Source organism: Seriola dumerili, unplaced genomic scaffold, assembly GCF_002260705.1.
Source record: "Seriola dumerili isolate Sdu_G_001 unplaced genomic scaffold, Sdu_1.0 BDQW01000088.1, whole genome shotgun sequence".
NCBI lineage: Eukaryota > Metazoa > Chordata > Actinopteri > Carangiformes > Carangidae > Seriola > Seriola dumerili.
The window spans coordinates 11,957,410-11,985,406 of record NW_019174343.1 but is presented as its reverse complement, the minus strand read 5'-3'; the positions used below and the strand labels follow the sequence as shown (position 1 = coordinate 11,985,406).

At 41.0% G+C, this 27,997-nt stretch overlaps 1 protein-coding gene across 4 annotated transcripts in view; it reads right to left on the bottom strand.

Moving 5' to 3' along the window:
* LOC111221781 (histone deacetylase 7-like) overlaps positions 1-27,997 on the bottom strand; it is a 43,913-nt gene that overhangs the window by 3,613 nt on the left and 12,303 nt on the right. For 2 of the 4 annotated variants that reach the window (XM_022745334.1, XM_022745338.1), the window contains exons 2-23: positions 22,222-22,406; positions 21,565-21,652; positions 20,919-21,033; positions 20,568-20,647; positions 19,491-19,604; positions 19,085-19,182; positions 18,503-18,601; positions 17,881-18,034; positions 16,084-16,313; positions 15,589-15,822; positions 14,719-14,914; positions 14,447-14,580; positions 14,016-14,136; positions 13,880-13,929; positions 12,411-12,518; positions 12,119-12,174; positions 10,630-10,717; positions 10,051-10,170; positions 7,412-7,509; positions 3,915-4,033; positions 3,162-3,295; positions 2,977-3,061 (exon numbers count right to left, since the gene is read on the bottom strand). In XM_022745334.1, the coding sequence (XP_022601055.1) occupies positions 2,977-3,061; positions 3,162-3,295; positions 3,915-4,033; positions 7,412-7,509; positions 10,051-10,170; positions 10,630-10,717; positions 12,119-12,174; positions 12,411-12,518; positions 13,880-13,929; positions 14,016-14,136; positions 14,447-14,580; positions 14,719-14,914; positions 15,589-15,822; positions 16,084-16,313; positions 17,881-18,034; positions 18,503-18,601; positions 19,085-19,182; positions 19,491-19,604; positions 20,568-20,647; positions 20,919-21,033; positions 21,565-21,652; positions 22,222-22,406 (2,706 nt within the window). Of the gene's footprint in view, positions 1-2,976; positions 3,062-3,161; positions 3,296-3,914; positions 4,034-7,411; positions 7,510-10,050; positions 10,171-10,629; positions 10,718-12,118; positions 12,175-12,410; positions 12,519-13,879; positions 13,930-14,015; positions 14,137-14,446; positions 14,581-14,718; positions 14,915-15,588; positions 15,823-16,083; positions 16,314-17,880; positions 18,035-18,502; positions 18,602-19,084; positions 19,183-19,490; positions 19,605-20,567; positions 20,648-20,918; positions 21,034-21,564; positions 21,653-22,221; positions 22,407-22,852; positions 22,913-27,997 lie in introns of all 4 variants that reach the window. The other 2 variants (XM_022745336.1, XM_022745337.1) reach the window with 2 other exon arrangements.

The following is a 27,997-nucleotide window of genomic DNA, read 5'->3' as shown; positions in this document are numbered from 1 at the left end:
AAAAAAAGAAGGAATCTAATGCCACAGATACAAACTACAGTATGTCTATACATTTAAGATGCTCTTCTTCTCTTCTTTCATCTGTCCGCGAGCAATAACAATAACTGCAGCCATCTAGAGCCTTGCTGCATGTGCTCGCCTGACAGGCCAAGAAGAAGAAAAAAAAAAAAAAAGAAGAAAGTTTAAGAAAATATGTGGACATAACAAACAATATGAAACATATGTATCTCAGACTTCACTGTAGCTTCACTCTGGATTACTGGATTCGTAAACAAAAAAAAAATCTCATGCTGACATTCACAGAAATGTGTGTCATAGGTCAAATGAATGAATATTCAAATTAATTCAAAAATATGAGCAAACGAGATGTTTGATTGTCAATATCCGTCTTCTCCATCTTGTCTATTTCACATTACCATTACAGAACGGTACAGTGCAAAAAAAAAAAAAAATGATCAGAGAAGATCTTTTCCTTCATTGGATCTTTGTCAGCTGCAGACAAATGACATCATCATAGCAGGACACGTTTTAAGTGCAGCGCGGATGTGTCTGCTCTCCTTCACAGGCACGTCCTGTGGGGACGACTCCTTCCGCTCTGAGTGATTGGCTCCAGTAAGCCGAGATGACCTCTGGCCCCCCTGCTTCAAGGTTACAACAGTCCGAGTGGTCACCGCGCAGGTCTCGTGGGAGACGTTAACAAGTGTGAATGTTTAAAGTCACAGAGCTGTGTGTTCGTGCTACGTCATGCTGGCAGCTCCAAATGCTACAGAAGTGAACATCCTTCATTAGTCTGCCTCTGGCTGTCTTTCTGTTCAACTTTCTCTCAGTCCAGTGTGTGACATCCCCTTCAGGAAGAGCCTGTGGAGGCGTCATGAGAATATGAATGTTGTCCAGGTGTCCAGGTCTGCTGTTGCTCAGTGTGTGTTCGAATCAGAGGTGGTTGATCCAGTAGTACTGCAGCCAGTAGTAATGCAGGTGGAGGAGTTTCTGTGAGGCGATGAAATACAGTGGTTGAACTGAGGAGGAGACATCTGGTTCCACTGATGGTCCAAATGTATAGCTCTGTGTGTGTGTGGTGGTGCAGTGTGTGAGTGAGTGAGTGAGTGAGGTGAGTGTGTGTGTCCATTGAGACTTGGTTGAACGCAGCTGTCAAGAGAATATTTTTTCAGAGAGAATCACCTTTCTCTGTCAGTTTATCTGGCTGTTTCCTTAATAAATGAGAGAAGGAGAAATTTTTAAATGTTAAATGTTAAATCAGTACAGCGTTTTAATTTGTTAAAGCAGAAGTAATCTAATATGACATCATCCTTACCTGTCAGACATGAGAGAATCCCATCGACAATGCGGCGATGGCGCTGATGGCCTCGCTGTCCGAGTCTCGTCTCAGCCGTCGTCTCTGGGCTTGCAGGTAGGACAGATCCACAGTGGGGGCCGAATCCTTCACACTCTGCCAGTATTCACCTGCAGGGAGCAAAAGGATGGAAAAAGGGAGAGAAGGAAGGAAATACGAGAGAGAAAGATTAATGGCCTCAGTCGTTGGTATTTCAGTGTTGTTTTATCCTGAATGGTTCCTTCAGGGAAAGTGCCTGTGCTGCATTAATAAAAAGCACTACTTGGTGTTTGATCCAGCAGTTGTAGCTGTTTGATCTGAATTAAGCATTGAGTATGATATAAACAGCCCATGGTCTAAATATCCCTGTTGATAATTTCAGAAATGTAAACTCAAATTCAATCTCTCCTCTCAAGGTCTCCAGGCTTGAGTCCTGTGACACACAGTGGAAGTAAAAATCAATCAGTGTTTGCAAATGTGTTCGTCTATGAGCATGTGTGTGTTCTGGCTGTGCATGCAACTCACACATATTTCACCCCGGGTCTAAATTATGGGCTTAACATTCTTGTGGCTTTGCAAATATTTTTAATTAATCTAATTTGGTTGGGATAACATTTGTGTGCAATCAGGAGGGGATGTTGCGAAGGTCGTGTGCCAGAGAAGTGTTTGAAGATAATTGGAGCCAGGGCGGTCCGTATGTGTGTGTTGTGTGTGTGTGTGTGTTGTGTGTGTGTGTGTGTGTGTGTGTGTGGGTGTGTGTGTGTGTGTTTGAGTGTGCGTGCGTGTCGGTCTGTGTGTGGGACAGCTTGAGGGAGGGATGGGAGACAGGGATGTAAAGGAGGAGAGGTGGACAGAGAGCAGGACCGATAAGGAGACAGAGGGGAGAGATTGCTGAGTGGAGAAATAAAGAGACTAAAGTTGTAGAGAACAGAAATGTGAAGATGAAATTCTGAACAGCTCTTAGAAACACAGAGAAATCTTTTCTCATCAACTAATTTGTAATAATAATACTCAATACATGGCTGTTTTGATGCAAAATAAAACAATGCAATAGTAACACAATATACAGAGATTAAAATCTCCATATAACTGTATTGAAATTTTACAGTCCCTTCTCTGTTGCTCTTAATTTCAAGGTAGAGGTAAGTGCTTCTGTCCGTACAGAAGCACTCATTGATTTTGGGCTGTATCAATAAAAATGGACTTTCTCCCACGTCCAAGGTGTTGAACATATTGGTATGGTTACTAACTGGAGCATCAGTAACAAGTGGATTTCTTTGATCTCATCTTCAAATAACAACCAGTTGAAAGTCAGTTTATTCATGTATTCACTTCAAACCAGCTGATGGAAATATTTTTACATTTACATCACATATTTACTATGACGTTTCAAAAGTGTGCACCTGAGAGAGTGCGATATTAAAGCCTACTGAGAGAGATGATGGTGGTGAGAGAAAAAGAGAAATCGTGCACTTAAAGGTTAGATGTTAGATACAGAAAGACTTTTCTCCTGTTTCTAAATGTTTTCCACACTTAAGACTCAATACAACAGAAAACATTCAAAAATGTTTTAGCATGTATTTTTCTCAGTGTAAACCCTCGGACTGAGGCTTCAGGCTGTGTTGTGTTAAGGGGTCAGTTCTCACCCTGAAACTGGATGACTCTCTGCAGTGACTGGACAGCGTTTTCACAAGGCTTCTGGTCCAAGACGGACTGGGACAGTGGCTCCACCTGGGACGCAACCCGGAATAAGTGGTTAGAGGATTGAACGTGTTGTATAGATCTGCAAAAGCACAAAAATATATGTACAAACACAACACACACATCTCACCTCCATGCCCAACAAGGCACTGACGCAGGCTTCAGAGGCGTCACAGATGGCTTTGAGGTCATGCCCCCCCTCCAGAGCCAGCACTACCCGACCACCAGCCAGTGACATGAGCTGACGGGTGAGGAAGCCGAAACCTGAAAACAGACACACATACAGAGGTTGAGCCAGACATTGACCGGTAAGCAATTTATCTGTAGATGTGGATTAATAAGAATAAAGGAATCTTTATTTTCCACTTCAGCTTCATACTGTTATCGCACCAATAGTTCACAGTGATGAGTCCGGCCTTGAAGATGTAATTCAATTCTATTCATAAGACTGCTCATCTTTTATGATAGAAAATGATTCAAGGAGATTTATGAGACACGCGTGTAATCCATATTTCAAGACTGAAAAGTAGTTCCCAAAACAAAATAAAATCTCAAATCACTCTACAAAACAATAATTCCTTTTCCACGTTGTACTCAAGAAGTTAGGATTGTTTTGATCAAAACTGCACTTCTCACCTGATGCTAATGTTAAGGCTGCTCAGTTGTGAAAGAGTTGGTCCACCTGAAAATACTCTACTGTGAGGAATATCCAAGCTTTGTGATTGCACAGTTTGATTCATATAGGGCAGATGCCAATTAGAAAAATAGGATGCACTTTTACCAACATCAGAGGAAACATACCCACAAAAACACCTTTGCGGGTGTGCGACTATGTAAATGTGAAAAGATGCTGTATGGAAATGAGGGGCTGACTGAGCCTTACACTTGGCTGTGACCTTGTAGCCTCCCAGTGATGACGAATGTCCTTCAACAGCATCAAAGCCAGCTGACACCAGCACTACATCGGGGGAAAACTCGTGGGCAATGGGCATCACCACGGCTCTGAGGAGGACGAGAGGAAACAAACACTGTATGTTATGTTGCATTCATTTAAGCCGCGTGGCGGTGTGGCTGAAAGAGTACATACAGTATAAGATATCATGTTTTCAACAGGTGTTTATGATTTGTGAGAACTGAGTGAGTACAATATAATAACGTGAGTGAGGAAGTCACTGCACAATTGATTTAACATCAGAATAGATTGACAAAGATTTATTATTGAAATGAACAGAATTTTAAGTTGCCTGAAAATTTAGAAAAAATCAGACTGAATCATGGCATAGTTACGGTGATTGATTTGAAACGGGAACACGTGTACGAAATAGGATTTTTTTTCTGGATTGTTAACTGCAAACATTTACTTCATTGTAAACTCCCTCCGTTTGAAAATGATGAAAGATAAATTGTCAAAGGCCACATTCCAAGTGCTTGATCTCTGTTCTTGATCCGCTCCTACTCCTGGTAAGTAGCCAACACCAGAAGGTGGGGTAGCTCCCAGGTGTGAATGTGTGCAAAAAAGAAGCATGAGTGCTCTGCAAACCTTTCCTGGATATATAAAGATGAAAAAAACAATCGGAGCAAAGACTCAAATTCACATCTTTAGGTAGGTGGCTAATACCGAAGAGTTTCTGTTTTTGCACATGACACAAGCAGATAAAAATGAGACCCTTGACATATCTGGGCTGTGACGCCCACATGCTGTATACTCTACTCAGGGTAGACCACTTTCCTCGCTTCTATGCTCTCCTCCTCACTTCCTCTCGTCTCCTGCTGCCAGTTATTTAGCAAGAGCGCATGGTCCATGCCGCGTTTGATTCTCTCTCTCTCTCTCTCTCTCTCTCTTTCTCTCTCTCTGTATCTCTCAGCGGCAGTTCAAAGGCGCTTGTGTGGGTCTGGTTCCTATTAGGAGCTCGTCCCTCTTCTCACGTCACTGACAGCCAGCCATCTGGGATCCATTGGGCCTAATTACGCCGCCTTTGGATTCCCTAACAATGCACCCCCCACTTCTTGTCCTCTCTTCTGCTCTCCTCTCCTCTGCTGCATTCTCCTCTCCTCCATAGTCTGTCATTTGTCAGTAGCCACCTAGAAATACACATGAAAATATCTGCATGCACCCATGCATGGTACACACAGGCCAAAATAGACATATACGCATGCTCTTCCTTTGAAACTGGATGTTACGCGTGTGTGCCGTGCTACCGGTGATTACACTGACCTTAGGTTCTGACCACCTTAGTAATCCTCCACACATATATACACACACACACTACGTCATGACACTTAATCTCAACGCAGCTGAGCTTTTCTTGATTGTACTGGAGTCCTACCACCGCTCTCAACCACAATATTTCCCCTTTCACTAACACACCCGAACACAGAGACACACATCATCAACAGCCGCACTCTGGCTAGTTCTTCTGTTCCATCCCAAAGAGAAACACACAGTCTGGAACCCTCTGTTGTCTAAATTATGTATTCAAATTGAATTACAGAACTGGCACCAGACTAGATACTTAATTGCATAAACATGAATTCATGATGCATTAAATTTTGTCTGTATAGTGTGTTATGCATTTATTCGTACCAGTTAATCCACAGAATGGTGGCAGCGTTTACTGAAAACTTATTCAAGCATTTGTGTAGTATGTGTTTTTCTGTGCTCTTTCGTGCATTTTGCGTCTTGATTAAACCTTGATTATCTTGCTGCAACTTTGCAACTCCAGATGACATTTTATTCTTAATTAGATAGTTCACAGTGGCAGTAAATAAGGGGTTGTTCCCCGTCATAACATATGACAAAGGTCACTGGCCGGATATGCACCCCGGATATCACAGCTACACGGAATGTGCCTCAAACCACTGGACCACCAGGACACTCCTTCGCCACAGAGCTTTGATATGGGGAAAAGTTCCTAGGAGTAACACACAATACGGTACAGTACTACAGTGTGGTTAACTGAGGAAGTTTTACACATGAAAACACTTGCCATTCCCCAAACTGGATGAAAAATACCAAAACCAGACGCCTGCTCAGGAAAGGACCCGTTGTCTCTTAATTAGCATCCAGGGCTCCAGTAAACACTGGACTTAGTGTTTCCGAGCCTGCCTATTGGGTCTATGGATTTTACCAGTATGGGTTAGCTCATTAGCATCTTTCCTTTGACGAGGGGCCCACCCACTGTGTGTGCTGCATGCAGCACCATGTAGAGCTCACATACTGTTTAATCATTTGGTGGTGAGCCAGTGTTGTTGACAGAAATACTCTGAGTTCATTACTGTGCAGAGCAGAACCAAACCATATTCATTCAGGAAAAATTTCTTGAATGAAAAGAGAAGTGTGGTGAGAGCAAAGGTGTTTCATGAACACATCGGTGTGTTTTTTAGTGTTGTTTGGTTTTAGGGTTATCACTGCAAAAACCTTAAATCAAAGACTTTACACTCATGACTGTCATGCTCTACAGCAAATAAGGGATCGGATGTGAAACCTACTTGAGATGCTGAATAAGATCCAACATTACATTATAGCATTATACAAAAGTACACAAAAGCGTAAGAACAAGTGTAATAAAAAAAGAGTGTTGTATTCCAGTGCAGATGGGAAGTTACGAGCTCCAAAATTTGAGAATGGGCTTAAACCAGGAAGAGAAAAATAATGGCTTACTGTTTATCCGCTTGGCACACACACACGTCATTCACATTCATGGAAAAAAAACCCTCATTTTCCTGTTCTTCATGAAAATAATGTTTTGTGCTTTTTCGTGACCTGGCTATTTTCTGTGTTTATTCTAAATCTGCCAGTTTTATTAGCTAAACTGACCTGAATAACAATCTTGACAGAAGTGTAACTCATCTGATTTACAGGCGCCTGTTGAATAATCATTTTGGGTGGGAGGGAAGAGGGGGATCTATGCATTTGATTGGATTTAAATTTTACTGGGTGCAGTTGCATTTTCTTATTTTTGTACATATTCTTTGAACCATGAATAAGCAAACGCTCAACATGAAAACGATCATTTCGAGATAGTAACTGTAGTTTAACTGACAAATAAAAGCCAATATAATGTTCTCAGGGGTGAATTACCTATATTAAGTTGGAAGTCTAGGAAAGTTGATTTTTATACTGCAATGACACCAATTGAAGCCCACAACTGTCTAGAAGGTCTACAAGTAACCAAACATACTCACCAATATGAAATCTGTGTTATGCTTTGGTAAACTGTCAGCGGCAATGTAGGCAAGTGTATTTAATTTGTAGCAAATGTGCTTGAACATGCTGAAATACCACTGCAGACCTTGAATTTTAGATTTTTAATTGTTGAGCACTACAGTATGAGAGACACATGATAGGGCAAACAGAGACAGGCTGACTTAAATCTTTACCTGAATGCAGCCAGGTACTCAGCATCTCCCATGGGCGGGTTCAAACCTCCTGTCCACCCTACATTCACATTGAAGCCTTCGCCTGCACCTGCACCCACCTGGATGGAGGGAGAGAGGGGAGGAGGAGGAGAGAGCAAAAGAGTGAGAAAAAGAAGTCTCTGTGAACGTCAAGTTAATGAGTCCCAGTGAAAGTTGAGAAACTGTGTGACGATGACAGATTTGCGTCAAATGTTCACAAAATCAGCACGGCTGTTGCAAAACTTGCAGCAATTGAGGGAAAGTGACTGCATCTCTTTAAGGCAACACCAGGGAGTGATTATGATTCCTAAATGAAAGACGGATGGCTGTTAATTCAACACCCCTGTCTCTCCATTTTGATTTTGATACAATTTGTCAAATGGCCTTATAAATCAGTTGGAGCCACAACAGAGCTACACCCGTTTATGGTTCCCAAGCTTTAGGCAAAAGCTATACTGGAAAATATTTCACATTTGGAAACTGCTGCTGATGTGCACTGTATGTTGTAAAATGTTCTATTTACATATCAAAAATGTATGTATTTGCATATCACATGTCATATAAAACTAACATGGCGTACTTCTCTAAACTACTGATTTACATGTACATTTTACAATATCCTGTATATGATTTTAGAGGATTTTTAGCTGTACTGAGATTGGTGTCTACTCTCAAAATGCCAAGCGGACTCGATGGAACTCATCTCAGTTTGACCTCACATACTTGGGGCAGAATGAACTGAGGCCCGGGTCTTGGAAGGAGGATTCCTGCCTCTCTCTTTGTAGTCCTGCTAGCAGCCATTTAGCCGTTCTCTGAGCCTTTCACCATCAGTCAATGTGTCAGTTTGAGGGGAGAATGAGGAGGTTGATTGACACACTCTTGGCAACAAGGCGTGGTAATTTCCTTTGTGTGTGTGTGTGTGTGTGTGTGTACGTGTATGTGCGTGTGTATGGGTGTGAGAGGATGTTTGAAAGAGAAAGAATGCTGATGAGCATCACAGAGCGTCTGTCTCCATTCTTCTCTCAGTGGACGGGATGTTCACAGGGCAAACGAAAAACACATGAGGCCTCCTGTCCTCTGCCAACTGGTAATGTACCCGCATGCACACGCACGTGCACACAGATACACACACATAGCCGCGCACACACACACACACACACACACACACACACACACACAAATAATTCCTGCTATTGCTCCAAGTCTCTTGTGCTCCTCTGTCCTCTTTCTCTCTTTCATGTTTTGAGAGTTGCTGGACTGGATTAGGCCTCTGCTGGTTTCTGTGTGGTACGCGGCACTCTCTGTTATAGCTATGACATCACACCCCTACCCCATGGTGTGTTATATACCTACACGGGGGACAGCAAGACTCCAGAGGTTTACCACACAGCTCAACAGAGGTTGAGGGGCCACTTTAGGCAAAGCCACATCCAAGCCAGCAAAGCGTTTTATGTACCGTCCCTCATCAGGGGATTTTATGGGAAAACATTGACTATTTTATCCTCTTATTATTGTGGAGGAGGATGGGACTATGAGGAGGGGATGTGGGGGACTGGATGGGTGGTTAACACCACCGTGGGTTGGGGTCAATTCATCTGAATGGAGATAGTCATCACACTTGGTTTCTGGTAAGACCGCAGGCAGAATTCATAGGCATCACAGTTTCCTGTATGCAAACAAAGGCATGCAATTCCACAGTACACATCCTGTTGTAAGGTTCTGACATCCAAAACCATGCAATTTTTCAAATGATCTAGGGAATTAAACCTACGGTGGATACACCAAAACATAATGTGATAAACACACTTGCAGCATGTAGAAATTTCATGTTGAATATATCAAAAAGTTATTTTGCTAACAAAGACAATGCAACGGTGACAATGGACAAAGGTAAACAAGCTAACGTGACATTCCAAATTGTCTTTCAAATGATTTACTTTAAGCCATTTTCAGATTAAATTCATGAGAAGCACTTTGACTTCTGATTTATCCTGTAACCAGCTCAAATTACTGGATCACATTGTTTAGATTCCAGTGGTACTAGTAAAATGTGTTTGTTCTAATCATGACAACTCTGACTGGTCTGAGGTCCAATCGGAGGCAAGATATTTTAATCCCCAAGCCCTGTACAGTGCGATATAACATATCTATAGTAACCGGTCCCATTTTTTCCCTGTGCAGGACAGACTCTGCGATCACGAAAATCAATCATCATGAACACATTTAGGTTATAATTGGGGCTTAAATCATGTAGATAATTCCTGGATTTATTGTTACAATCATTCTTCTTGTTTTGACAAGTAAATGCTAAACATGAGGCTCCTGACCTCCCTAATGTCCCACTGGAATCACATAATTACCAAATATTCATATCTATCTTCACATGAGACATGGGTGGTATTACTATAACTGTGCATCTTTAAGAGTCAGAGTAAAATCGGGATAATTGCTATCCAGAAACCACTCTACAAAGAGAACCTGTCTTATATGTATAAAGGCTTAAGTTATCATGTTCACAAGAAGGCATATGCAGACACACACAAACACCCAGACATCACCATGACAACACAAACAAAGGCAGAAAAACACACCACTGCTTTGGAGGACTGTTTTGTAACTACCTCACTGGGATGTCCACTACCAGGAAAGAAGTTGCCATCGTCATAGCGGTGTAGAGAGATGTACAGCACACTTGGGTCGTTATAGAAAGCTTCCTGGGTGCCGTTGCCATGGTGAACGTCCTGGACAATGAATGAATGACAGATTAATAAAACCAGCACAGATTTTCTGTCAATGGTAAATGTGTTTTAATCTAAAAGCTTTTCGATGAAACAGGTAGTAATTAGTGGTTGATGCAGTCATATGTCAGAGAGCATGGCGTGTGTAAAGACATGTTGCAGGCCTGTGTGCACACACATGGTGAACAGAGACGATCACCTAGCTGCTGATCAGTATCTGTGTTCATATGACTGTGTGTGACTCTGTGTCTATTCTAAGCATACGTGACAGTTCAGATCACACATGGAGAACAGAGATAACGGTGTCTAAATGAAAAAGTGATATATAGCAGCGCTACTGTACAGGGCTGCTCTGCTTCTAGGGCCATATTCGTGCCCATGATACATTTGTATGCCTGTGCATGTGTTTTCATTCCTGCCCATGTGGGGACCAGTGGTGCTGGTCATGTGGTGGGTCCTCACCCAGTCAACGATGAGGATCTTGCTGACGTTGAGTTTGTGTTGGAGTTGCTTGGCAGCAATGGCCACAGAGTTGAAGAAACAGAAGCCCCTGTGGACAAACAGACAGGAACAAAGGCAGCCACATGTGTTTATCAGGACATCTTCACAAAATTAATATCATAGAATCACCATATGGACCTTAGGAACCTCAAAGGCATTTCTCCAGTTATCTGGCGTCATATGGTGGCTATTCAGTCCAGGCTGTGACAGTCACAGCACTGACTCCAGTACAAGTCATAGAATGAAACTCCTGCCACGCAAACATTTACTACAAATATTTGAGAAATGAGGATGTTTCATTTCAACTTGTTTTGTATTTCATCTTTCACTGCTGACAAAGAAAAATGTCTTTTCATATCACACCACTGAGTGCTGAGTCTAAAAACCTGTACTCTGAAATGCAGAAACCACAAATTTTGTGACAATAACAAAACTATGCTTATCATAAAATTCACTCCACGTTCCAAATGATAACATAGTGTGAATTGCTGGCAGGACGTGTGAGATCATTTCAGAGAAATGAACTCACAACTTGGCACAGCAGTACCCTCAACACTCGCTGTCTACAGTAAAGGTATGCAAAAAAAGTGTTGATGTATGAAAAACAATGGAGGAATGTTGGAAGTGGCAGTGTCAGCATGGGTCGTAAACCAAGAGTGTCTTTGTGTGAGTGTGTGTGTGGACAATATATCATATATGCTGCTCAAACTCATCAAGAAAAAGTCATTATCATCCCATAAATAACCAGTGTCAGGCAGTGCTGAGCACACACAGCCCCAGCTGAGTGTGGTTACTTGGCTAATGCCTCCTATCAAAGACTAATACAAACCTATGCACACAACACAAGTACACACGCTCACACAAATACACACACACACACACACACACACACACACACACACACACACACACACACACACACACACACACACAGTTCTTTTGAGGTGCTTTGCTCTGTGTCCTGAAAGCTTGAAAGAAATTGAGTGGAGGAGGTAGGTTGCCTCAGGCATCAGGCAGGTAGTGCGCACACACACACACGCACACACGCACGCACGCACACACGCACGCACGCACGCACGCACGCACGCAGGCACGCACGCACGCACACACACACACACACACACACACACACACACACACACACACACACACATTAAGAGAGAGACACGGGGGCCCTCTAACTCTCTCTCTTGCTCAGAAGTGTAGCTGATCTGTAATAAATCCTTTGAAACACTTTGCTGAGACCTCCTGGCTCCTGGTATGTGTGTGTGTGTGTGTGTGTGTGTGTGTGTGTGTGTGTGTGTGTGTGTGTGTGTGTGTGTGTGTGTGTGTGTGTGTGTGTGTGTGTGTGTGTGTGTGTGTGTGTGTGTGTGTGTGTGTGTGTGTGTGTGTGTGTGTGTGTGTGTGTGTGTGTGTGTGTGTGTGTGTGTTTGCATGCTGCTGTACTTACTGAGGGGAGGACTGGGTTGCATGGTGTCCAGGGGGCCTCACCACAGCAAAGCCATTCTGTGAGACGAGAGCAAAACCCTCAACACCTTGCTGCTTTCATAAATCAAACAGTTTTAAAAGGTTTGCATATTTATGTTGCTGTAAATACATTTAAATTACAGTCAACAGCTGAAATATCCAGGGGAGTTACCAAAGTATACTGTATATTATTGTGTTTACCCCACAACCAGTAACACAGCACGCTGAGAAAACACATGTCAGAGATGATAAAGTACTTGATAAGAAGGGCACACCTTCAGCTCTCCTTGTGCGACTTTCAGTGCCAGGTCTGTGACACATCCTGCAGCGATACGGGAAGCTGCTGATGTGTGAAGTTCATTCCAGATTGTATCGATATCTACCTGTCAGTAAAACAGTGATGAGACAAGTAAAGTAAGTTCAAAAGTCAGCCACAGAAGTTAAATGAAGATGCAATTAAAATGAGCTGTGTTGAAGGGTTAGAAAGTTACTGCATTTTTAGTTTCAGACTCATCAAAACTGAAATGCCTTGTTTTGCAATAATAAATTACACAAAGAAATATTCTTATAGTGTGGTATATTCTTGTTGTGTGAAAAAACGTTTGAATGTGTGACAGTGGACTTCTGTGGATGCTAACAACTGCTGAGAGGACTCCACTTTCTGTTTGTTGCATCTATTCTCAGTAAAAAAACAGTCTTGTGTTTCTCTGCTACTCCATGCTTCAAGACTCATATTTCTGGTGGTGTCCCGTGGTGGAACAATGAAATCAGAGGAATTTCTTTTATCACAGACTTTGCCATCTTGTTCCAATCACCTCTCCTCACCAGACCAGCCAAGGGCCGGAAATCCAGGCAGATCAGTCGTCTTATCAACTGACACCCAGCCCCCTTCTTCTTTTCCTACCTCCTCTCCTCTCCTTACTTATCTGTCTCCTCTCTTCTTTTTGTGCTTTACAAGTTTCTTGTGGGCATTATTATCTGTTTTGTCATATCAGAAGAGAAAATGCCTTTTGTCCATTTCTATCCTCTCAATTTCTCCTTCTCTCATTGTCCATTGTTGAATTTAATCTATTCCGCTACCTTCACATTTTATCTTTTACTTTTTCTTCAACAACATTCCCTGTTTGCCCAGACCCATTCCCTCTAAATAAAATCCAGTTTCATTGGCATGCACCCCTCCAAGCTGCAGTCTCTGTGTGTGCCCTCTTTCTTCCCTTCTTCTTTTCTCTTTCTCCCACATCTCACCTTTGTACAGCCTTTGATTTCTGATTGGGGTTCAAAGTCATTTTAGCCAAAAACAATAGCATTAGCAATTTGTAGCATTATTAGCTTAATTGTGTAATGAGGCATAATCAGCCGTGTAATGTTTGCTGTTCAGTAATGCAATTAGATAAGTGGAAAGATTCCCACATGACTGGTTTTAAAGGGGTGTGTGATGTGTGTGTGTGTGCATGCATGTGTAAATGTCTTTCTATAGTTGTGTGGCCAGATTTCAATTAGAAACCATTGTTGTGAGGATTTTAGCTGGTCCTCACAACCTCAAAAGTGCAGCTTTGGGGTTAAGGGTAGAATTACGTTTAGGTTAAGGTAAGCTCTGGGTTTAGTTGTGACGGTTAAGGTTAGGGTAAGGGGGTAGGAAATGCATTATATCAGTGAGTGTCATCTCAACAATAGAAAAACCACTCTGTGTGTGTGTGTGTGTGTGTGTGTTTGTGTGTACGTGTACGTGTGTGCGCGTGCTCACCCCAACTCCTCCACATGGTAACATCACAAAAATTCGTTGAGATAGGATTCCTGCCGGAGATAATTTATGTCATGAATATCACTGATTAATGAATTAATTCACTGATGAATTTCTTCATCATTATTGTTGATTTTACCAGCCAGCTTTCGGTTGTCCAGCTTGAGGCGGTTGAGAGGGTTGGTGCCGAACAGAAGCACATGTTTCTCTGAATGGACCGACTGCAGCTCTTCTAGAGTGGCCTTCCTACTGCGGATACGCTACAAACACACACACACACACAACTATATATATTGCATATAATATAATACTAATATGTAATAATAATAATATCTTTAAGTACATGTAGCGTGTGCGTACATGTGTGCATGGCTGTGTGGACAAATTTGTGTGGACATCCTGGCCTGTTAGGGTTAGGGATTTAGTAGTGAAGAATAGAGTCAGTGTAAGGGTAAGGTGTCACATCTATAAAAAACCCATCTATAGAAAACCATTGTATGTGTATGTGTATGTGTATGTGTGTGTGTGTGTGTGTGTGTGCGCGCACGTGTGTGCGTGTTTGTGCCATATCTCACACTGGTTCCTGAGGCCTCTTTCAAGCAGTCTAGACCAGATGCTCTGGACCCTCCCAGCATGCTCAGGGTGGCGGCTGTTGTCACCACAGGTACATTGGTGCTTCTGCATCTGGGCGTCATAAACCAGACCTGGATATACACACAAACATTTCTTCTTCAGTATTTCATGATCTAATTGCACAAGTATTGTAACGAAAATCTGTGAGCAGTTAATGGCTTCGTTCATGGCTTTTTGCACAATTTCCTGATCAAAAATGTGTCACTCACCGGTGGTGAAACGTAGCTGGACATCTGCAGTAGGGCTGGATAATGACAGAGAAGGTATGGTGGTGGGTGGATGTGGAGGAGGCAGGGAGGTGGAGGCTGGGGAAGACCGGGTCCGAACCAGAGGCTGGTGAGGCCAAATTAGGGCAGGCACACTCAGGGGGTCCAGCTGGAGACCTGCTCTAAGGATCACCTGCCTCTGTGGTTCCCAGAAAAGAACAAGGAATGTAGGAGCGTTTAACATAAGCAGCACATGGCAAAGACTAACTTGAGTAAATTCCACAGACTCCAATTTCTCTCTCCAGTACATTGCAAGACTCATTATTTGGTCAATTTAAATACTGCTTGTCTAGAACAAGCAACTGATAAAGAAAACGTAGCACTGCCAAATACATTGCCACAATACTGTAACTCTCAATTTTTTCATCTTGTGTAAATGAAGCTACAGCGCCCTCTGATGTCAATAACATGGTTCAAACAAGGCAATTCATGTACATGAACACTGGGAGTATGAATTTTACAATTCTAAAACAATTTCTTTTTATTTTTGTCATTAGTTACACAATCAATAATTAATTAATTAAAAACTGAGATCTAAATATTAAAGACAACTGTTCTACAATCATACTGTAAGAGCTTAACCAGAGGGCATAATATGCACATCTTGTCCATCCTGTTAATGGATACTCATCAGAATGGCAGAGGTGTACTACACATAACCAGTTACACCACTGTCATGTCAACATACTTTTTCTTCCAAAAAGCGCGTTGAAGCATTAAAGAGATTTTCTTGAGGGAAATGTAATACATAATCCCTCTGGAAAGCTCTCTATAAAGCGCTGCTAAGATGTCACAGTGAATTTATATTAGTACCTGACCGGGCTCGATCAAGCTCTCCCGTGAGGAGGTTGTGGACTCTGTGCCATAAACTGAGTCTGTGCTTGCAGTGCTCTGTCTCCTGCGATGGCCATCCTCACACACTGAGCCTGTTTCGGAGCCGCACACAGACCCTGGTCCCGAACCAGATCCTGATCCAATCTCCTCCAGGTCCATGTCCTCTGATGGGATCTGTGTCAGACGAGGCTTCTCAATGGACTTGCTCATTGGCTAATATAAGGTAGAAGTTTTACAGTTTTTACAAGTTGCTAATAACAAATTGAATTTTTCAAATTAAGTCAAATATTGAATAAATAAATAGATAAATAAAAAAATAAAAAAGGTTTATTTACAGGGGTAAATCCATGCATATTCCATATAAAGACTCCACAGAATCATCCTCATAAGGCTTTTAACTGACCCCTGTATTAAAACTAACTGGTCTGTTTATTTGTGTTCGACATATATGTGTCCACGCCTGCTTCTTCTCACCTTGCTCAGGTGTGCATTCTGCTTGAACCTCTCCAGCCCGCTCTTGTAGTATTGCTGAAGCAGCTGGTGCTGAGTGTGTGAGTGCTGGCTGGCATGCAGAGTGAAGGGTGAGTGGCTGTAGGGCGGTGGCTCTGAGCGTGTTCGCTCCACGGGTCTGTGCAAGGGCAAGTTGACTACGCCTTCTCTTCTGGAGGGGGAGGACAGGTGAGGCTGCTGCTGCTGCAGAGGAACTGCAGAGAGGAGGAGGAGAGAGTAACAGGTTATAACTGGGAATAAAGATGAGGGCAGAGGGAAAAGGGCACATGGGATAGCTGAGGAAAAAAATAAAGATGCACAAGAAGAAGAAGAAGAAGCAAATGGAAATAAACATTACAAAATAGGGGCAGAAAAAATCATCTAAAAAGATGAAGGCAAGTAAAATGGAAAAAGGAAAGAGAACAATGAGGCATAAGGGAATGTGTAAGGGAAAATACTCCTTTTTAGAAAATATTTTAGTTTTACTGTAGAACTCACAGATGATAATGTTGTTTGCATTCACAGCAAATTTCTGTATTATTATTTAAACTGCATCACCATCAAAAGCCAGACAGAGGGCGCCCTTGTGCTGTTTATTATATTGAGGCAAAAGTAAATATAGCACAAGATAGAGGACATTAATGTTTCTACAGACTCTGATTGAAAATGTATAGATGTTTTTCACAAAAGATGTTTCAGGCCCTGTTCAGAACTGGCCTTGACATTAACATTGACATTTCCGGCGATGCAATTACAAGTGAACAGCTCTAAGTATGTCAGTCCACACCTGGCATTAAAATGCATCTTCACATGCATCTTAAGTGACCACTTGTTCTCACTCACACTGTAAGCCAATACAAATGTTGACAATATGTGTACATATGTGTGTGTGTGAGAGAGCGAGTCAATGTACTGTGTACAGCTCCACACTGAAATAAGGTTGTAGCCATTTGATATAGTAAAAAAAAACTCTACATGTGGTAGTCAGTGTTAATATTGTTGGGGCCACCACAAATAAATCAATGTATGGGAAACATTGTGAGAAGTGTAAAACTATTTTCAGATAATGAAATTGTGGTGGGATAAGACTGTGGCAGAGGATGTAGGCGGTCTTTCAATGTGGCCCAGGACACATTTGTGTCCACACTGCTAAAAGAAGGTGGCCATGTGGCCCAGACCACCTACGAATGTGGTCTGAATGATCGGATCTCAAATGTGCACTCAATGTGTCCTGGGTGCATTCACATCTGTACTTGGAGCTGTCCACTTGTGATCAGATCACCTGAGACACATGTTAATGCCAGGTCTGAACAGGACCTTGGTGGATGCACAATGCTAGGACCTTGAACTTGAACACCTAAATAGAGTGGTACTGATGTTATTAATTACTCTTGTGCTTTTCCTGCAAAAATGTGTAAAACTGTGTGCTGTGAAAAAAAGTCTATTATGAGTATTAATAGTTACTGGTTACTGGTTATGCAGTGGTCTGTGGTGATAGGACTTTGATGAAAACAATGTGAAACTGAAACAAAAAATTAGAAAATACATAAAAATAAAATAGTGCTTCTCTTCTTTCACTACAGATGTCAACTATTAACCAACATGTTCATAAACAAAATCTAATAAAGTCCCATAAAGTTTTATGGTAAAGAGGCACCATAATTAAAATCACTTACAAATGCATAGTTCCTTTGTGTTGTCATTAGAATGTGTTCTGTATAAGAGCATATTTGAGGTGTTTCTGTTTCTGCTGTACAACACATTTGCAGTTGCACAACTCACAAGAGACAAACTGGGAGTGCACCAGTCCAGTATGTGGTTCCAGTATGAGCACAGGCTGCAGGCGCTGGGCCAAGGCTTGACTGTTTCCTTCCACAGGCAAGTAGACCTGATGCAGACCTGATACTGCCAATGGCCTGGCTACTTGCATGTCAGCCTGGGGAGAGAGTAGAGCACAAGAGAAGACAAGAGTGGAGAGGTCATGATAAGAAGTTGCAGCTTAGACAAATGAGCAAAATGGAGAGTTAGTCCATAGGGCGAAGGCTTAACGGGCGGTTTGCAATGTACAGAGAGACTCATCAGTAAAAATGTTAACAATGTGAGTAAACTACCACATGACTAATTCACAAGATATGAAAGCACCAGGAGATCAAGAGGGAAGTGAAAGCCTGAATACACCGCATGTTTCTATAAGTGTCAAAGTGTGCAGGCTCTATGTTAAACATTCACTATCAGATACAAAGGTTCATGGCATGAATGTATCTATGTGTATCTATGTGATCTATAAATGTATTTAAATTGATTGCATGATTCAAGAAGTTATTTGTTGTTTTTGTTGGCAAATAAAACTTCAACAATTTAAATACTGATACTGTAGGGAACCCTCGAAGGTATCATTGCTCACCTGGGCTGGAAGTCCAGCCGTGATGTTGTGCATGGCAGTGGGGTTGGGAGGCAAGGTGAAATGAGCCAAACTACCATCCTTCAGCAGCAACCTCTGTACCTAAATGAGATTAAAATTGTCATTACACAGGTTATCTGTACAGACAAAACAAATGATCACATCCATTTTGAACATTAAAACATCAAATGGTTGAGCATTAGGTATATAAAATTTCACAAAGGAAATTTTAGCATGTTAAAAAGATTTAAATGTTAAAAACAAATTAACATTCAGCTGTGGTGGTTGTGCAGAGGAAACATCACCAGAAAAACTCTTAGAAATACTTGCATTATCATTTCTACAGTACGTTGGGCTACAAGTTGTTATTGTTAAAGAAACAGGAAGCGAAAGGTTTTCTAGGAAATAGTTAATAAATTAATCCAAGATGAGAAGATAAAACAGAGATGAATGAAGGTCGAACACTTTTGGCCCCATGTGTTGTGTTGATGGGTAATTGAGCACTGAACCTTAACCCGTGCACTCGTTATATGCCAATGTGGATGAGAGAGTCTGCTATAATTTTAATATAAAAGAAAGGCTCACCTCATGAGCCACTGGAAGGGCCCCATTATCTGAATGGAGGCTGTCATTGGGTGAGCTGCACCCTGATGCTGGGGTGCTGCTGCTGCTGGGGGAGGAGTCTGAACGACAGAATGGAAAAACACCTATAAATCAATGACAGCCAATGACAGAGCAAATGTGTTCATACAGCACAAAAGGATGCACATAACAAAGTGGAAAATGAATCAAACTGTGTAGTACAGTATGTGTTGAAATCACATGATGCGTGTTGCTAAAAATACATTTTTCAAGTGTTTCATGCCATAAAGTAATACATATAAAATAAACGTATCAAACCAGCATTAACTTGAAATAGCTAAAACTGCAGTGCAAATAAAACAGAAGCATACGATCATGGGAGTGATCCAGCTACATGTAGATACTATACCCAGAGTTTCTGTCCTGTGCTTGACAGCAGGAGGGGCACTGATCTTACGCTGCAGTGGGTTTGGCCTTGTACTGATCAGCTTCTTCAACTTCCACTTCAGAGTGGGCTCAGAGACTGTACAAACACAAATACACACAAATGAATACATGAAGATGCACATGCACTCACAGACACAGACATAATTATCCCTAAGGTTTCATAAAATGGAAAGATACGTATAGCTCTCAAACTCACAGAACTTGATGATTAACAATGTCATCTTATACAGTACGTGAGCAGGAATAAATTAACTCAGTAATGCACAGTAATACTATATTAATGCACACAATTTTAATAACAAAACAAAGTTAAAGCAATTTGCAGCACAGCTGAACTAAGCAAATACCTCAACCCTGTTCAATAGCATAAAAAAGTTCCATGTTTACATTGGTCAGGCTCCAATAAGCCCAAACAAAACAATCAATCAGTGGCTGGCTGAGAGCAGATAAAAGGCAGCTATGTGTTGTCATTGAGCCAAAAACAACACTGGTGGGTGTGTGTACGCGCGCTGGCACCTAAGGGTTCTGGGGCAACGCAAATAAATAGTAGCTTTTTGAATGGTTAGTGTACTTGAAGAGATGAAACCACTCCCACTCTCATTCACACGGTGAGGGAGACCTGCTCAGGACTCTCACGCAGTTCATTTTACACATACCTTAGTTAAAAGTTATGTAACTGCTTTGGTCTTTGTGTCTCACTGTTGCTGTTGTTTTTATGACTGTTTGGTCTCTTTCTGGCCCTGCAGGCCTGTTGCTTTATGAGTTTCCTTCGTCTCACTAGAAAGGACGCTACTGTGTAAGTTCATTCTGTCCTTCACTTTCTCATTCTCTAGCCCAGAATGTGTATGTAATGACAGTTTGCTGAGACACTGAAAAGTATCCCACTGAGATATGCAGTCAGATGACTTTATGTCTGACTCAAATTACACAGAGCACACCACAAGAACAGACCTGAAGTGGAAAATCACCAGTGACCTTCACAGCTTCACCTCAGGGTGGGAAACCCCATCACAGACATAAATAGCTAGAGGCATCTCACCTGTCCTGCGCAGGGCGAGGTCCTTACGCTGCTCGCAGGGTGTAGGCTGAGGATTTGGGGACATGTCAGGAACCGGTAACCTAGGTAACCAAAACAATATTAGATAGACTGCTTAACTCATGCATGGGTATGAGGAAATTTGCTCTATTTTTTTTTATTTTTAATGATGATTTATTTGAATCATCAAAATCAGAAAAGGAAGGGACCAGTTAATATCAAAATGGTAATTAAGGAAGCTTTTCACAATTGATCCATCCCTTTAATACCATTTGAACATACTGTTTGTCTGGAGCTCTGCAGTATTACCAAAATAAACAGTATGGAGTTGGAGTTCTGTTTTGTCTGTCTCACCTGTATCCTGAAGTAGGACTGGTGTGGTTGGGAGTAACCCTATCATGGGTGGGCTGGTTCTTCATAATTATATGTTCCCGAAGTTTCTGCCTTACCAGGGGACTGGCTACAGCACCTATCAGTCAGTAAAGCAAACCCATAAGGAAAAAAGACAATGATTTGGATCATGTACAGCCATGCAATAGATAGACCTGCAGCCAACAGTGGGACGGATAATATAAAATACGACAAAATGTTTTGGTGTTGAAATCTGAACAGTTTTTCTTCACATTGTACTGTATACTGTTGTTGTATCAATAAGCAGTTAGGAGACTTCAGAGGTAGGATGCAGGATATTTGTCATCCCTATGTTCTTCTTCATTTCCTCTACATGGTAAAAATAAAAACAGCATAAAGTGTTTCCTGAAACAAGTGTTTGTTTGACTTTGGTTTGATATGAGGAGAAATTTCCTTGGAATCTGAGAATACATCACAGCGCTGTTGGAAATCCCCTTCTTCTTCATTGAAACATACTGTGTGCTGTGACTCATATCAAAAGCACGTCAACAACCTTATGGTCTTTCAGAGAACCTATGAAAACACATAAAAGTATGGTACAGTACACTACACTACAGTACGCGTGCAGTACAATACATGTGATACTCACTCTGCTCATTTTTATTCTTTCGTATCAGTTGTTGCAGCTCTTCTCTTTTCTCCTCCTCCATCTCTCTTTGCCTTTGTTCAATGTTATACTGCAAAGAAAAGCATGAAGACATATTAACACTGACCAGCCTCATCTGCTTTAACTATGCATGTGAGATTTATACTATAGGAACAAACATTGCAACAGCTACAGTCACTGATAAAACATGTATATAGCTGAATATAGCCACAGGATTTGCACATTGAATAAAACCCTATGTCTTGACAAAACAACACTAGGTGTGCAGCATCAATCAGCTGATCCATGGTACACATAAATTAGAATCAAATGCTGAGAAGGTGCTCTGTTTACAGTAATCTGACTTACTTCTTGGTCATTTTTGATGAGCATTCAACCTGGGTGAAGGTGTGTGGCATAGGCAATTGGCTTGTTCTGATGGTTGATGTGGTAGGAGGACTTGTACACTAAATAAAATGCTGCTGATGTGCTAATGTTGCAAGATGTGGCAAGACATGAGTTGGAAATTTCATGGGCATACTCAGTCATATTAAGCCTCTGACAGAAAAAGTAAGGAGCTGATCCTGGTTATGCGTGGTGATGCTGAGAACTGACAGCACTGTTGATAGTTATTTTCCTGACACAAAAGTTTTTCCTCACCTGCAAGCGTTGCTGGGAAAACTGGGAGCAATGCTGAGCAGTGATGGGTCCCGAAAAGAAGGGAGGGCGGGGGGCCAGCATGGCCGAATCTGGAACTGAATGCAACAACCTCTGGGTGACACTTAGGTCCATGGGCTGCTCCCCACTTATGGACAATGAAACCTGACTGCTGATGATCACATCCACTACAAAGAGACAGTTAGAGAAACAGAGAGAATAACACATCACTTTGTGAATAGAGGGTAACACTTGTCTATGCTTTGTGATGATGTGGAGATCTGAGAATTATTTCTGGGGTGAAACATCAGTTTGTCTCTCTGGAGTATCTTCAACTTCATAAATCATAGTCTACTTGTAATGACTTTTCAATGTCCTGCATGCTGGCCATAGATAGATCATCATCATTGATGAAGAGTATCAAGGATAAAGCAAATATCTTAAATTTTCTGTTCATAACACAAAGGTCGCGAGGAAGAATGTTTTTAACTGATATTCACAAAATAAGTCCAAGAACAATTGTAGCATCATTTACTGTTTATACTTTACATAAACATGATCAAGAGTGCACTCAGTTTATTTGGCATAAGTATATGCCCAGATGTGTGCTTGTACTTGAACTCTGCACATTCACCAGTCATATTTCATTTCATTCAAGTCTTCCTGCCTCAAGTGAACTGGCCATTGTCCAACACTGCATTCAGCAAAGAAAAGGAGAGGGGTGGGTGTTGGGGTTGGAGGGGCACAAAGGAATGAAAAAAATGAGTTGGATTTGAACATTGTGTGGTCAAGGCATTTGGGTCAGGTACATCAATCTGTCATCCCCCTTCCAGGTTTTTACTAAAATGAAAGAAATAAAAAGCTAAATTTAGCACAAGTGAGACAATTGAACCAAGCTTCAGCGTCCTAACTAAAGACAGATGTCTTTTTATAGGTGCAGAGGAGTGAGAAAAGGTTTTGATCCATTCATGCAATCCAAAGGCCATTGTAAATATGTCAGAGTAACCTTACTTTTCATCACGACTGATTTAACTGTAGCATGAATGGCACAATATGGGCCTGATGGTATGACCTGTAAAACATACAAGAGGAAGGCTAATGGTAACTGAGAAACAGCAACTAGAGGTTATTCTCAATTTTTGTGATGCATCATATCAACAAGACAAAAACATATGGAAGTCCACACATCACTTGATAGATGAAACCAATGAACATGGTGAAGAATGTTTTGATACTGATACAAAGGAATAGACAGATAGAGTATGGAAGGAGACACCTTGCTCCCTCTGGGGTAGAAGGACAGTGGGAGGGAGGGAAGGATGTGGAAATTTACTGAACTCGTACGCCTGAATGACTGCAACCCAGAATATTACTCAACATTACTCACATAATTCCTGTAAGAGGACATTTCTTTACTGGCATACCCTGTTGAATTACACTAACTGTTGTGGACAGCGCTGTATCACAGTAACAATTTTGCAGTGAAAACACTGCCTCTCACTCCACAGTATCATACATACTTGCATCATAATTATTCACTTGCTTTGGGAGTTATCCACAAGTTAACAAATAACAGATTACATTATCAAACCAATTACATCAATAAGGCACACTAAAAAAAAAATCAAAATGCAAAAACAGATACAGATAAGTCAGGTAGAGGGTGTTTCTAGTGACAAACACAGTGTTTTCAGTCATCAATGTCTACTATTACAGTTAAAAGTAGCTTCAGCAAAAATAGTCTCAAATGAAGCCTGCAACACTTCCATAAGTTGCAGAGACAACATTATAAGATCAGCAGTGCAACAAAACAACCCAAAACAAACCTCCACATACAGGCTGCACCCAAATGTCACTAAACTTCCCTCCTGTCTGAGCCAGACACTAAGTCGTACAGACCCAGGCAGCATTATTTGGCCCTCATTCCCAACAGCAAGACTGACTCATAGAGAGAAATAATAATGTCTGAAGAGCACTTCCATGCTCTTATTACTGCACGTCAATTGAGACTTAAACACAGTAGAACATGAGAAAAATCTGGTGAGTTAATAATTCCAGAATAATTTACAGTACATGATAATATTGTACAATTAGGCCAAGTGGTTTCAGTTCTGGTGCCCAATACAGAGTTCATAATAATAACACTATCTGCTCATGGGTACAGCGTTGTGTTTTCATGTTTTCTGTGTGTGTGAGACAGAACAACAAACAGATACACAAGCTCTTGTGTGAGAATTAAAACTTTGATGGATCATTATTTGTACAGCTTGTCATAGAGTCAGGGAAACACACAGATGATACGCCTATTGTTAACATTATGCCTTTGTTTTACACACTTCTTACTCTGCACAAAGCAGGAATCCTACCTTACCAGCTAACTCAAGGAAGCAAAAGCACATCAGACGAAACTTGTCAGAGAGACTTTCAGCTGGTTTATGCCTCTCCAACTATGTTACTGTTGGAGCTTAAAGAGCTTGTTTCTTTAAGCTTTTTACTATTAAAAAAAGTGACATAAAAACAGGAAGTACCAGAAGCAGCAGAACAGTATGTATTACTGAAGAATGTCTGTGTGTTTGCAAAGGAAATCAGACAATCACTAGAGGAGCAGGATGGTGGTGCTAGCAGTGGTGGTGGTGGGGACTAATCTGCATACACTCTCTGACACACATACACACATTCACACAAACACACGATTACCAAACAAGTCAGCTCCCCTGAGAGAAAGGAAATGATCAGGAAGTCAGTATTACTTCTCTTCAAAACAGAAAAGAAACACCTGTGGTATATTTTTACTCTGAAAATACTGCGAACACCAGGCTTCATCAACAACATGAATCTGAATTCTACTCCTTTTAATCAATGTGACATTAAATGTCCTCCCAGAGACACACGGTCTACACTGAGTCAATTGTATTTGCTACACTTTCTATATCATTGTACAATTTTAAAGAAAAAGCCAATTTTCCAAACAAACATGTTTGGTTGAGTTTTTGTACTGACACTGAACCTGTGACTTGAGGCAGATTCAGAGAGTGACTCATATGACTAGACACAAAACCAGCTCAGTCACTGCATTGTGCTTTCAAAGAGTCAACTAAACAGTTAAGGTTTCCTCAACCTGGACCCTAAAGGGTTTCAAAAGCTGCTGATTACTTATCATATTAACAAGAGCTCACTACAAGAGGACATTTACAGTGCACACTTTATTCAACATTACATTACAAAAAAGTAGCACAATTGTAGTGTTTACTATGGTCGCCTATTCATCAACTGTGCTCTAAAAATACAAGATACATATTTTAAATTTGAAAAGGAATGCTATTCAGAAGATAAAATCTGGAACATTTTAAAAAATAAGAGAAGTGCATATAGATAAGATCTGTGTGCGTGCTTCTCTGTCTCTCATTTGTGCTTGGTTGCTGGTTGGTGCTAAAAATAGGCAGGAGACAAACTTCTGGTTTCTGTAATAGCATATTCGTTTCACAACCATCATCCTCTTTCTGTGGGCCTTCTGCAGTAACACACTGTAGCACTAACACACACACAGACACACACCTGCACACATGCATAGGCTTTACTGCTGTGCACACACAGACACACACTCACACAGAAACAGTGACTTCCTGTTTCTAAAGTTAGCCTGCACCATAACATCCTCTTGGTTCATTTAGGCAAGCAGAAGCTGCTATTTTGGTTGAATGGCTTCACTGGTTCATTTTCGCAGCTTGAGAGAGTTACAGATGTCCTTCAGCAGTATTTATATCCACAGTGTGGCCCTAAAATGTGCTTTGTTTATTGTTGGGCTGGAGTGAACACCACAGTGGTATTGAATGGAGTTAAGTCTGGAAGTCACACATCAGGTTAAATACTAGTTACTATTTGTATACATAAAGACAGGCAGCATGCTTGAGGTTCATGCCTAGTTAGATGAGCAACAAAGCAGAAAGAGCAAGAGTTCAGGGACAAAATGTCTTCTGAAATATTAACAAATATTGTTTCTAGTAAAATATCAAGCACAAAAACTTGTGCTGAGTGTAAATTCATTGTGTTTATACTGGTCTCTGTATTTACAAATGATTATTATTATGACAGCTTCTCCACCATGCTGGCCACCTTAAGCAGCTCTCCCTGCCCACCACCTATCCCTCTGTCCTTTTCTCCGTCCCTCCCCGTCCTTACGTTTATAGGAATCCACAGCTGCTGGGGACATTCTGTCCCTCTGCTTCCGAGCAGCTGGAGTATCAATCTCTGTGTGAATGTGTGTATCCATGTGTGTGTGTGTGCTTGTATGTGTCCATCCTAAACAGGCCAAGATATTAATAGCTTGCAGTTGTTTCTTTTGAATGTACATAGAAGGTTTTTGTGTTTGCATAAGTAGGATCTGCTTGTGCAACAGTTGATGGTCTGTGTACACATGTATCAGTGCATCAGTGCTCGCGTGTGTTGCTGCCAGTGTATTAATAGTGCCCATTTGTTTCTGCTGAATGATCACTGTAGTTCTTTGTGCAAGTTAAAGTGTATGTAACTGAGGCAGTTTATTTTTAGTGTCACCTGCCAGTAAACACTTGTGTTATTGTATGTAATCATGTGCACATATGTGCCAGAACAGAGTTTGTGCGTTACTGTTTCTCGACATATTAATAGCACCAAACCACGTGTTTTGATGAGTGTGTGGCATGTGTGTGCGCTTGTAAGTGTATTAATAGCATTACCAATTGCCCACACATGTCTCTGTATGCGTATGGCGTGTGTGGAAGTGGCTGTCAATAACTTCAACCTCATATATGTATATGAGGTGTCCTGCAAAAGGATGTGAACAGCAAATAAGTTCACTACAGCTGACCACTATGAGTGAGGTGCTGATATTGGAGTTATCAGTTTATTCAAGTATTGGCATATATGTTGTTAATATGTTGCAAATATGAGAACAAAACTTTACGGTCCATATAGGTCAGGTTTTATAATATTTTTTGACTCTCATTTGTCTTGAATGAAGCTTAACATTTTCATTTTTTTGTATTTGCTTAAAATTAAATATAATATAAAGTTAATTACAGTTTTAGTGAGGTCTACTTTATAAAATGTACTGTACTATATCCTGCCTGGTTACCATCCTGTCACTGATTTTTTAAGGTCTACAACTAAGTTATTTTCAAAATTTATTATTCTTAAGATTGTTTTATTGATTTGTCAATTATTTGCTTTGTAATTGTTTCAAATTTAATGTCAGAAAATAGTGAAAGATGTCTGCCACAGTTTTTTAGAACCCAAGATGATAATTTTAAATTGTTTGTTTTATCCAACCATCTGCCCAAAACTCAAAACTCAAAGCTACTCAGTTTACAATGATAAGAATACAGAAAAAAGTAGAAAATTCTCACATTATTGAAGCTGGAACCAGAGACTAGCTAGCATTTACACTTTAAAAATGATTGCTATGATAATTTGATTATAAAGATAATTTCCTGTTGCTCAACTAACTGATTAATCAACCAATTCTTTCAGATCTAAAAATAAATATGGCCAATCTATCATTATCAGATGTTTGGCATATGTTTACCCATGCAGTTAAACTGTATAAAGCGTACCGCACAGCTCATTTCCTTTTTCCCCCCAAGGCATATGAAGTAACAAGTTATTATGCCACGACATAAGACTAATACATTCCTACACTTGACTGTCAGCAGGAAGATAGCACAAGCAGATATGAGATTCCTCTGTTGTGTAGTCTTTTCCTTCTTTCTCTCATAGTCATCAGTACTGTTTTGTACTGTCCCTG